At 43.5% G+C, this 12633-nt stretch overlaps 1 protein-coding gene across 7 annotated transcripts in view; it reads left to right on the top strand.

Moving 5' to 3' along the window:
* Positions 1-12633, top strand: part of SPAG17 (sperm associated antigen 17) — a 299338-nt gene that overhangs the window by 242534 nt on the left and 44171 nt on the right. For all 7 annotated transcript variants that reach the window (XM_048819705.2, XM_048819724.2, XM_048819697.2 and 4 more), the window contains exon 32: positions 11307-11434. In XM_048819705.2, coding sequence (XP_048675662.2) covers positions 11307-11434 — 128 coding nt within the window. The remainder of the gene's footprint in view (positions 1-11306; positions 11435-12633) is intronic.

Below are 12633 nucleotides of genomic sequence, written 5' to 3'. Positions count from 1 at the left end.
TGTATGTGTGCTGGGATATAGTCTTGCCCAGCATCACATCAGAAGTCTGTGGCAAAGTCTGGAATAGAATCCAGATTTTCTGGAGTCCATGCCAGCACCTGAACCCCAAGAGAATATCCTTTCACTTCTTGCAACTTTCTGACTCATTCACTGTCAATCTGGTGCACTAAATGAGGCCTGTAAAACAGTCTCTCATGACATGATCATATAGTACCATTTGAATTAAAGGAATAATTACTAGTAGTAATAGGGTGTTGTTCTGTATGTGAATAAGCTACAAAAGGGGGACACAAAACACATTTTGCTTACACGAGTTATTTGGTAGTCAGAGGAAAATGTTGGGAATAAGGGATCCTGATCCTATTCCTTGCTTTGGAAGGAAGTGTGGTCTGACAGTTACAGAGAGTATAGCTCAGTACCTAGAGCCGGCACATTCATTCTGAAAGGTAGTGTGGCTAAAGGGATAAGTCTTGGGTCTTTACCATATTAGAAACAGGGTTCTATTCTCAGTTCTAGCAGTGATCTTTTGCAACCACTCAGGTTTAAGCAGGTTCATGAGCCCTTGTCCAATAACAAGAGCTGGGAATTGCAAAGAATTATTAACACCAATCAATAGATGATCATTTGGCTCCCCCTCCAGCACACCTTCCCTAGGCCAAAGAGGTTTGCTGCTGCTGAACCAGTGTGTGACTACCATGTAGGAAGTTGAGTGGAGCCTAGGAGCATACTCCTAGTATGCTGAAAAGCATGCTTTCCCATACTGAAAAGCACGCTGCAGCCACTTGCACACTGGGATAGTACCACAATGCACTGCTCTTTGTGGCGTTGCAAGGGCTGCTAATGTGACCATGCCAGTGCGCTTGCAGCTGACAGTGTAAACACACAGCAGTGGTTTTCCCTGCTGCAGTCTCCAAAGGCTGGTTTAACTCCCAGCGCTCTATATCTGCAAGTGTAGCCAAGCCCTCAGTTTATTTGGCATGTAGCAGCTTTGTAGGTCTGGAGAATAATCAGTGCAGACAGAGTTTTTAGAGATTGTAGCAGCAAGCCTACAAAAAGCTGTACCAAGCATATGCAAATGAAAATTGTCAGAAGCTTGTAACTCAGACAAATCTAGAAAGATTTTCCTAGGGACAAAAAAAGGCACCCCTCTGACTTCTGAAATATCCCCCAGTCAAATTTCAAGTTTTTGCTCCAAAGCATGGAGGTGCAAGAGCTCGCCAAAGACCTCATTGGGAAAATGTTTTACCATTGACAAAAATACCTATTTTTCACTAACCTCGTTCCCAGAAACCGCTGAACCATCTTTGCTGAAACTATCCAAATCCTTCAGCCTCAGGAAGAAAACTAGAATGGAAAATTTAAGCTCAAACAGTTTGGCAAAGTTATAAGTAATTGAAAACTATAGACAGTACTACAAGCTTCATGTATAATAGCAATAAACTATAGACAAGCTGAGGAAGCTGTTCCACAGTGAATATATATATATCCACTCACAGAGAGAGAGACCAAGGACCAGATTTGTAATGGTATTAAGCACCTAGTGGGATTTGCAGAAGAACCTAGGCATCAAGATCCCTTTGAAATCAATAGGTCCTAGGCACACAGCTGGTTTAGAAAATAGCCAAGTTGTATTGGATTTTAACAGTTTTTTCAGTTCTTTCATACCTACAAGACCTTTCTACAGTGATCAACCAAGGTAATTTACCATCCCCCGGAATGCATCTCAATTCTGTAATTCATTGGTGCATTCAATTCGCAAATTGTTTTTATTTCCTCAGGGCTAGGACTGATTCCATCTTTGTTTATTGTGTGTCCCAAAGTGGTGTTGGTGGAAAATGCACTTTTCCTTGTTTAGCTTCAGTCCAGGCTGACTGATTAGGGTTAGGACTTCGTTGGGAGCTTTTTTATGTTCTTCCATCAAAGACCTATATATCAAAAATATTACCCATGAAAGCTACAACTCCATTTCTGTTCATTAACAGTTCTGTCATCTTTCTTTGGAAAATTTCAGGTGCACTGGTAATCCCAAAACGTAATCTTTGAAAGCAAAATCTCCCAGTGGTTTTGATAAATGTAATCAGTTTAGTACTCTCTTTGGCTAAAGGAATTTGCCAGAATCTGTTTGAGGCATCCAGCTTGAAGAATACTGTAGCTCCTTTCACTTTGGGGAGGGAGTCATTCAGTGTTGGGGAGCATTTTTCTCTCACAACTGCTTCATTAAGTCTTTTAAGATCCACATATATTCTTATTTTTCCATTTTTCTTTATAACCAGTGTCACTGGGGCACACCAGATTGTTGGCTCAGAGATTTTCTCAATGCCAATCTATTACATTCTCTCTAATTCAGTTTCTACTTTATGAAGCAATGGCATAGAAATCCTGCAAGGTGTATGTATACTGTATGGTTCAGTGTTGTCTCAAGGTTATTTGTACCACATCTCCTTTCAGAAGTCCAGTGTCACCAAATATTCTGTTGAATTCTTCCACCTTTCTTACTAGGCCCATAGTGGCTGCCACACTGCAGCTGAGAAGGTCATTGTCTTTGATCCTTTGATCATATACACTCTGAATGCAAAGCTTTTCTCTCTGTAAGTTGTTTCTGTGGTGAACTGGCTCATGCAGTTCAGAATATCTCCAGGGTTAGTAAAGTCTGTGTCCGGTGATTTCAGTGCTGGGAGCGGTCGAAGATGATTATAAGTCACTTCTGAGATGACTGTGACATCTATTCTGAGTGAATTTTAAAGTCAGTAGTCTTGCCATGAATATTCAGTTTCATTCTCCAGACTGGCTCTGTATCATCACCATATGACAGATCCCAGAAATAATGGCTCTTGATTGTCTGTAATATTAGTCAACTCCCTGACTGCCTTGGTATGGCAAACAGCTACAGAATGTCTATATTTTGTGCATTTATTACACCTTGCACCTGTGGCTGGCCATGCATCATCTCTTGGGCTATGAATTTTTCCATGTCTTCTGCATTTAGGCTGAAAAGCTTTATTGTTTGCCTGGATTATGTCCCTTTTAAAAAGGCTTAGGGATCTTATGGTAATTACTTGTAGAACTCAAGCTGCATTTTTTAACAACTTCTGAACTAGTTTCTTGTTTTTCAGGTGTGGCAAATTGCTCTAGGTTTTGCTGTTTCACCAGCTGAAATTGCTTTGCTATTTGAATAGCAGTGTATAAAGTTAAGCCTGTTCAGAATTGTAGTTTCTGTGAAAGATTTTTATGTGTTAATCCAGTAACCAGCCTGTCTCTATTTTCATTTTTGTAGTCCTGAAATCAGTTTTCAACCAATGCATACATAGCTCTTATAAAACATTCAAAATTCTCTCCTGGTTCTTGAATTCTCTGGTAAAAACCTGCATTTCATAAACCACATTTCTCTGAATATAAAGTATGAATCAAACATACCCAGAAACCTTGCATAGTTTTCTTTTTGACTCTCTTCAGTAAAGGTAAAAGATTTAAAGATATTCTCTGCCTGCTTCCCCCTAGCATAAATTAAAGAACATACGTGAATGTCTCCAGTTTCCATGTGAAGTTTGATTGCAATACAAAATCCTGCAAAATACTTTGTCCATTCTGAAGGTTTGTCAAAACTGAAATTCTCTGGGGCATTAAAGAGTAGCATGGTGATGAGATCCATCCTGCAACCTGTTTTTTCTTCGCTTTTTCTTTCCTTCTGTATTCAACCTTTGGTGCTTTGTTCCTTCTGTGTCTGTTCTCCTTTGGCACTAGTTTACTTCTGACACCATGTCATATACATCTTGTACACGGTAGATTGCAAGGCTGCTACTAGAAAGTCAGGCTTCTGTACCAGATATAGTCTAGCTACAGAGCCTCCTTCTCAGAGAGATACACCGTAAGATGTGTCTTCCATAAGATTCTTTAATGTACTGCCAGGTATGGCTGAGGTTAGTTTAAATAATAAGGTATGTTAAACACATTACCACCTTGTGACTGAACAGTATAATAAAGTTTAGCATTGCATTACAGACCCAAAGGAGCCTAAGTTCCCTCCGATGGGCAAGTGCAAAGCCACCTAAATAGTGATGCTGCCCCACAACTAATGAGCTTCTCTGAGCCTTCATTCATACCTAAACCCAGTGGGATTCTCAAACTAGTTGTTCCCCTGCCTAACTCACCTGTGGGTCCCAATTCAATGGGCATGTTCAGAGCACATCTAACTTGTACAAAAGAAAGTGGAGGGGGGGGGGGTGCGAACATGCAGTAGCCCACTGGGTAGGGATCTCACCTGGAAAGTGAGAAACCTGTTTTCAAATTTCTGTTCTGCCTGCTTTGGAGTAGGAACTTGAACAGAGGTCTCCCATATCCCTGGTACTGTAAGTGCATTGGACTGTAGAGTCAACATCTTGCTTTTTCTCACTTTCTGACCTAGTGAATATTTAATTATTTATAAAAAGTGGAACAGCTTCAAGAAGAGAGATTGCGAGAAATGCATGCCAGAATATGCTATAGGCTGGTGAATAGGGCCCTCATCTAGAATGTGGGAGACCTGCTCCAAAGTAGGCAGAGCAGAGATTTGAAAACAGGGTTATAAGGGGATGGGTCTCTCTTTCTCAAAAAGGCTGACCTGGCTTAGGCACCTCCAGGAGAGGGTTCATGGCTGCGAATCCTGAGTAGAGTTAGGCATCAAAGTACCTCTGTGGATTAGGGCGCTCAGCCCCTTCCTGCACCCCGCATGTTACTTGTGGCTAACTTAGGTAGCTCCTCTTTCAGTTTCTGCAAATCACTTTCTTAGGCACCTAACTCTCTATACAATGCAGGGGTTGTTTAAGTTAGGAGAAATTGATGATAGATTCAGGTATTTCTTTGATGCAATCCTCTTCATTTAGAAAAATGTCCACAAAACACTGTTTCTCTGAACACAGAGGAACATACACAGGGGGCAGTTTATTTGTTCACAGTTCCAGGTCTGTCAACACTCTGCCCAGAAAGCCCTTGACGTTCTCTCAGGACCATACTAGTAGTGCTTTTCTTTCTGTGTCTTGCTTTCAAGCTGCTTGTTCATGGCTTTCTTGGTGTTCTCTCTTCTCTGTCTCCCTGCATTCAGTCTAGTCTTCGGGCAGTGGTTTTCATTGTTTGAGCTATTACTAAACAAAGGTTTCAGAGTAGCAGCCATGTTAGACTGTATTCGCAAAAAGAAAAGGAGTACTTGTGGCACCTTAGAGACTAACAAATTTATTTGAGCATAAGCTTTCATGAGCTACAGCTCACTTCACTTCAGGGGAGGGCTCCTGCCTCATACTGAGAGTGAGGGGCGATCAGCAGGTTATCTCAAGTGCTTATATACGAATGCACAAAGCCTTGGAAACAAGCAGGGAGAACTGGAGGTCCTGGTGATGTCAAGGAATTATGACGTGATTGGAATAACAGAGACTTGGTGAAAAGAAAAGGAGTACTTGTAGCACCTTAGAGTCTAACCAATTTATTTGAGCATGAGCTTTCGTGAGCTACAGCTCACTTCATCGGATGCATACCGTGGAAACTGCAGCAGACTTTATATACACACAGAGAATATGAAACAATACCTCCTCCCACCCCACTGTACTGCTGGTAATAGCTTATCTAAAGTGATCATCAAGTTGGGTTTCTGCCGGGGATAGACCAGGAATGGAGTCTTAGAACTTTTAGTAAGTAATCTAGCTAGGTATGTGTTAGATTATGATTTCTTTAAATGGCTGAGAAAAGAATTGTGCTGAATAGAATAACTATTTCTGTCTGTGTATCTTTTTTGTAACTTAAGGTTTTGCCTAGAGGGGTTCTCTATGTTTTTGAATCTAATTACCCTGTAAGATATCTACCATCCTGATTTTACAGGGGGGATTTCTTTATTTCTATTTACTTCTATTTTTATTAAAAGTCTTCTTGTAAGAAAACTGAATGCTTTTTCATTGTTCTGAGATCCAAGGGTTTGGGTCTGTGGTCACCTATGCAAATTGGTGAGGCTTTTTATCCAACATTTCCCAGGAAAGGGGGGTGCAAGTGTTGGGAGGATTGTTCATTGTTCTTAAGATCCAAGGGTCTGGGTCTGTAGTCACCTAGGCAAATTGGTGAGGCTTTTTACCAAACCTTATCCAGGAAGTGGGGTGCAAGGTTTTGGGAAGTATTTTGGGGGGAAAGACGTTTCCAAACAGCTCAGGACAGTGGGGTGGGAGGAGGTATTGTTTCATATTCTCTGTGTGTATATAAAGTCTGCTGCAGTTTCCACGGTATGCATCCGATGAAGTGAGCTGTAGCTCACGAAAGCTCATGCTCAAATAAATTGGTTAGTCTCTAAGGTGCCACAAGTACTCCTTTTCTTTTTGTGAATACAGACTAACACGGCTGTTACTCTGAAACCAGAGACTTGGTGGGATAACTCACATGACTGGAGTACTGTCATGGATGGTTATAAACTGTTCAGGAAGGACAGGCAGGGCAGAAAAGGTGGGGAAGTAGCACTGTATGTAAGGGAGCAGTATGACTGCTCCGAGCTCCAGTACGAAACTGCAGAAAAACCTGAGTGTCTCTGGATTAAGTTTAGAAGTGTGAGCAACAGGAGTGATGTAGTGTTGGGAGTCTGCTATAGACCACCGGACCAGGGGGATGAGGTGGATGAGGCTTTCTTCCGGCAACTCGCAGAAGCTACTAGATCGCACGCCCTGGTTCTCATGGGTGACTTTAATTTTCCTGATATCTGCTGGGAGAGCAATACAGCGGTGCATAGACAATCCAGGAAGTTTTTGGAAAATGTAGGGGACAATTTCCTGGTGCAAGTGCTAGAGGAGCCAACTAGGGGGGGAGCTTTTCTTGACCTGCTGCTCACAAACCGGGAAGAATTAGTGGGGGAAGCAAAAGTGGATGGGAATCTGGGAGGCAGTGACCATGAGTTGTTTGAGTTCAGGATCCTGACACAGGGAAGAAACGTAAGCAGCAGGATACGGACCCTGGACTTCAGGAAAGCAGACTTCGACTCCCTCAGGGAACGGATGGGTAGGATCCCCTGGGGGACTAACATGAAGGGGAAAGGAGTCCAGGAGAGCTGGCTGTATTTCAAGGAATCCCTGTTGAGGTTACAGGGACAAACCATCCCGATGAGTTGAAAGAATAGTAAATATGGCAGGCGACCAGCTTGGCTTAACAGTGAAATCCTAGCGGATCTTAAACATAAAAAAGAAGCTTAGAAGAAGTGGAAGTTTGGACATATGACCAGGGAAGAGTATAAAAATATTGCTCGGGCATGTAGGAATGAAATCAGGAGGGCCAAATCGCACCTGGAGCTGCAGCTAGCAAGAGATGTCAAGAGTAACAAGAAGGGTTTCTTCAGGTATGTTGGCAACAAGAAGAAAGCCAAGGAAAGTGTGGGCCCCTTACTGAATGAGGGAGGCAACCTAGAGACAGAGGATGTGGAAAAAGCTAATGTACTCAATGCTTTTTTTGCCTCTGTCTTCACTAACAAGGTCAGCTCCCAGACTGCTGCGCTGGGCATCACAACATGGGGAGTAGATGGCCAGCCCTCTGTGGAGAAAGAGGTGGTTAGGGACTATTTAGAAAAGCTAAAGTGCACAAGTCCATGGGGCCGGACAAGTTGCATCTGAGAGTGCTAAAGGAATTGGCAGCTGTGGTTGTAGAGCCATTGGTCATTATCTTTGAAAACTCGTGGCGAATGGGGGAAGTCCCAGATGACTGGAAAAAGGCTAATGTAGTGCCAATCTTTAAAAAAGGGAAGAAGGAGGATCCTGGGAACTACAGGCCAGTCAGCCTCACCTCAGTCCCCGGAAAAATCATGGAGCAGGTCCTCAAGGAATCAATCCTGAAGCACTTACATGAGAGGAAAGTGATCAGGAACAGTCAGCATGGATTCACCAAGGGAAGGTCATGCCTGACTAATCTAATCGCTTTCTATGATGAGATTACTGGTTCTGTGGATGAAGGGAAAGCAGTGGATGTATTGTTTCTTGACTTTAGCAAAGCTTTTGACACGGTCTCCCACAGTATTCTTGTCAGCAAGTTAAAGAAGTATGGGCTGGATGAATGCACTATAAGGTGGGTAGAAAGTTGGCTAGATTGTTGGGCTCAACGGGTAGTGATCAATGGCTCCATGTCTAGTTGGCAGCCGGTGTCAAGTGGAGTGCCCCAGGGGTCGGTCCTGGGGCCGGTTTTGTTCAATATCTTCATAAATGATCTGGAGGATGGTGTGGATTGCACTCTCAGCAAATTTGCGGATGATACTAAACTGGGAGGAGTAGTAGATACGCTGAAGAGCAGGGATAGGATACAGAGGGACCTAGACGAATTGGAGGATTGGGCCAAAAGAAATCTGGTGAGGTTCAATAAGGATAAATGCAGGGTCCTGCACTTAGGACGGAAGAACCCAATGCACAGCTACAGACTAGGGACTGAATGGCTAGGCAGCAGTTCTGCGGAAAAGGACCTAGGGGTGACAGTGGACGAGAAGCTGGATATGAGTCAGCAGTGTGCCCTTGTTGCCAAGAAGGCCAATGGCGTTTTGGGATGTATAAGTAGGGGCATAGCGAGCAGATCGAGGGACGTGATCGTTCACCTCTATTCGACATTGGTGAGGCCTCATCTGGAGTACTGTGTCCAGTTTTGGGCCCCACACTACAAGAAGGATGTGGATAAATTGGAGAGAGTCCAGCGAAGGGCAACAAAAATGATTAGGGGTCTGGAACACATGACTTCTGAGGAGAGGCTGAAGGAACTGGGATTGTTTAGTCTGCAGAAGAGAAGAATGAGGGGGGATTTGATAGCTGCTTTCAACTACCTGAGAGGTGGTTCCAGAGAGGATGGTTCTAGACTGTTCTCAGTGGTAGAAGAGGACAGAACAAGGAGTAATGGTCTCAAGTTGCAGTGGGGGAGGTTTAGGTTGGATATTAGGAAAAACTTTTTCACTAAGAGGGTGGTGAAACACTGGAATGCGTTACCTAGGGAGGTGGTAGAATCTCCTTCCTTAGAAGTTTTTAAGGTCAGGCTTGACAAAGCCCTGGCTGGGATGATTTAATTGGGGATTGGTCCTGCTTTGAGCAGGGGGTTGGATTAGATGACCTCCTGAGGTCCCTTCCAACCCTGATATTCTATAATTCTATGATTCATCGGATGCATTGAGCTGCATCCGATGAAGTGAGCTGTAGCTCACGAAAGCTTATGCTCAAATAAATTTATTAGTCTCTAAGGTGCCACAAGTACTCCTTTTTTTTTTTTTTACTAAACAAAGGGACATTTAATTGTTCTCTCAGTTAGCCTGAATGGAAAGTGGCTAGCACACCCATCAGCTTCACCAAATCTGAGGCTGCTTGTAGGTCAAAGACCCACCTGCTGGGAGTTACCCAACCTCCATCAAGGTATTTAATTAGGACCTAAATAGAAGTGGCCTGATTTTCAGTGTAGCTGAGCACCCCACAGCTGCCACTACCTTCAGTGGCTCAGTACCTCTGAATATGGAACCATATAAATGTTGATATCTAAATATGGATACACAAGCTTAACTTTACGTACCCAGCTTTGAAAACGTTGGACAGTATTTCTTACTTAACTATCTCACATTTAAAACATGTATGTTTTAATTATTTAATAATGTAATTAAAAATCCTAATCATTATTATCATGGGGCTATCAGGAACTACATTTTGGAAAGTAGATGTCTACATTATGTTCACTATATATTTTCATGAAAATGCAAATAATACTCCTGGGGGAATTCTGCGCCACTGTGCATGTGCAGAATTTATGTCCCCTGCAAATTTCTTGGCTTCCCTGCAGAAAAATGACTTTCTGAAAGGGAAGTATAGGGAAGTCACAAGAGCGGTCATGCACTATGTTTTGGGTGCACAGGGCAGCTGTCAGAGAGGTAAATCACTGTGGGGCACGGGATAGGACTGGGGAAGACCTGGATGATGGCTCCTACCCTGCGCTGGGCTCTACTGCTAGTCCCAGCTGGGCTGGGGAGGATGGGACTTCCTTTTCCCCTGCACAGCATCAGGGACCAGGTCAGACCCACACCCAGATTTCTCCCCCAACTGCAGGAAGCTCTGCAGTCCCGTCCCCCCCGCCTGCCACACACACACATGTCCTGCACCCATTGCTCCTCAGCTGCAGGGGGAGGGATTCCTGTACAGGGAGCTGCTCATGCATCCGTGCAACCCGCATGCATCCAGACCCCCTCATACCCAGACCCTCCCCGCCCCCGCACTCAGAACTCCCCCGATGAGCCCCACTACCCCTGCACCTGGTCCACGCTGATGAGCCACTCACACCCGGATCCCCACCCCACTGAGCCTCAACCAGCTGCACCTGGATCTTCACCCCACTGAGCCCCACTCCTTTAGCATCTGGACCCCCCACTGAGCCCTCAACCCTCCCTGCCAAGCTCTACACAGACATCCCCCCCCCAACTGAGCCCCAACCACCTTCACCTGGACCCCCCCACAGAGTCCCATTACTGTAGCACCAAAAAAAACCCAACAAACCCCTGTGTATCCAGATCCTCCATGTACCCGGATCTCCCAGATTGCCCCATACTTGGATCCCCCCCACACTAAGCCCCTCCACACTTGGATCCTGCCTTACTGAGCTTGCCTGTCCACACTTGGTGCACCTGGCACAGAGGGGCAGAGCCCTGGGGTGTTTCTGGGACAGGCCCAGTCCTTGTGCTGTGCCAAGGTTGGGTACAGCCTCACCACTGAGTCCATGTTCCAGGGGGAGCTGCATAGTGATCTCCAACCTCTATGCAGCCATTGGCCTTTGCTCCCCAAGGCCATGCTGGAGCCTCCACATTTATTTGACAAAGAAAATTTGCAGAATTTTAAAACATTATGTGCATCATTTTTATTTTTTTGGTGCAGAAAGCCCTCAGGAATAAAATAAATAATTGCATGAGTGTGTCAGTACTCATGTAAATATGCAGTTTGCTGATTTGACCTGCAAATATATACTTTGTATGCAGGTACCCATTTGTATGTGCAACTGCATATTGTAAAGATGGAACTTAAACACTTTTCTTTGAAAATTTGGCCACAAATGTATACTTTAAAATCCCCAAGTATTACTTATGCATTGGCACTTACGGTTAGGATTCTTGACATGGCATACTTAGCCAAAAACATTTATTTTGTCTAGCTCTGCCACTCCTACTCCTATTACCCTGAACGTTTAGCTGCCCAGCACAAAACGATGACTTGGCTATAACTGTAATTGTGCTAGCTCCCATCTGGACTTAGTAGCAAATTTCTGTTTTTAAAAGATTTCATAGCCCAAATGATTTTGTGTGTTTCCCATCATAGGTCATGGCTGATGGCAGCACATCTGTCTTCATTCCCAGCATTGATTCTGATGGTGAGGAAGATGGATACTTAGTACCAATACCAAAAGAAGTTCATACTCCTGTCACATATGGTGAACATGCCCCCAGGTAAACCAAACATACCACACAGGGATTGGTTCTTGGTTCTATGCTATTTAACATCTTTATCCATGATCTGGAAGAAAACATAAAATCATCACTGGTAAAGTTTGCAGATGACACAAAAATTGGGGGAGTGCTAAATAATGAAGAGGACAGGTCACTGATTCAGAACGATCTAGATCGTTTGGTGAACTGTGCACAAGCAAACAGTATGTGTTTTAATACAGCTATATGTAAATGAGTACATCTAGGAACAAAAGAATGTAGGCCATATTTACAAGATGGGGGACTCTATACTGGGAAGCAGTGACTCTGAAAAAGGTTTGAGAGTGATAGATAATCAGCTGAAGATGAGATCCCAGTGTGATGCTGTGCCCAAAAGAGCTAATGCAATCCTGAGATACATAAATAGAGGAATCTCGAGTAGGAGTAGAGAGGTTATTTTACCTCTATATTTGACACTGGTGCGACCCGTGCTGGACTGTGTATCCAGTTCTAGCGTCTTCAATTCAAGAAGGATGTTGATAAATTGGAGAGGGTTTAGAGAAGACCTATGAGAATGATTAAAGGATTAGATAACATACCTTATAGTGATAGACTGAAGGAGCTCAATCTGTTAAAAAAGGGAATGCATGACTTAATTACAATCTGGTTTCAGAGTAGCAGCCATGTTAGTCTGTATTCGCAAAAAGAAAAGGAGTACTTGTGGCACCTTAGAGACTAACCAATTTATTTGAGCATAAGCTTTCGTGAGCTACAGCTCACTTCATCGGATCCATGCAGTGGAAAATACAGTGGGGAGATTTTATATACACAGAGAACATGAAACAATGGGTGTTACCATACACACTGTAACGAGAGTGATCAGGTAAGGTGAGCTATTACCAGCAGGAGAGAAAAAAAACCTTTTGTAGTGATAGTCAAGGTGGGCCATTTCCAGCAGTTGACAAGACTGTGTGAGGAACAGTGGCAGGGGGGAGATAAACATGGGGAAATAGTTTTACTTTGTGTAATGACACATCCACTCCCAGTCTTTATTCAAGCCCAATGTAATGGTGTCCAGTTTTCAAATTAATTCCAATTCAGCAGTCTCTCGTTGGAGTCTGTTTTTGAAGTTTTTTTGTTGAAGAATTGCAACTTTTAGGTCTGTAATCAAGTGACCAGAGAGATTGAAGTGTTCTCCGACTGGTTTTTGAATGTTATAA

This window comes from Caretta caretta, chromosome 1 (genome assembly GCF_965140235.1).
Source record: "Caretta caretta isolate rCarCar2 chromosome 1, rCarCar1.hap1, whole genome shotgun sequence".
Lineage (NCBI taxonomy): Eukaryota > Metazoa > Chordata > Testudines > Cheloniidae > Caretta > Caretta caretta.
Note: the sequence above shows the minus strand (reverse complement) of the source record. Positions and strands in the feature narration are given on the sequence as shown.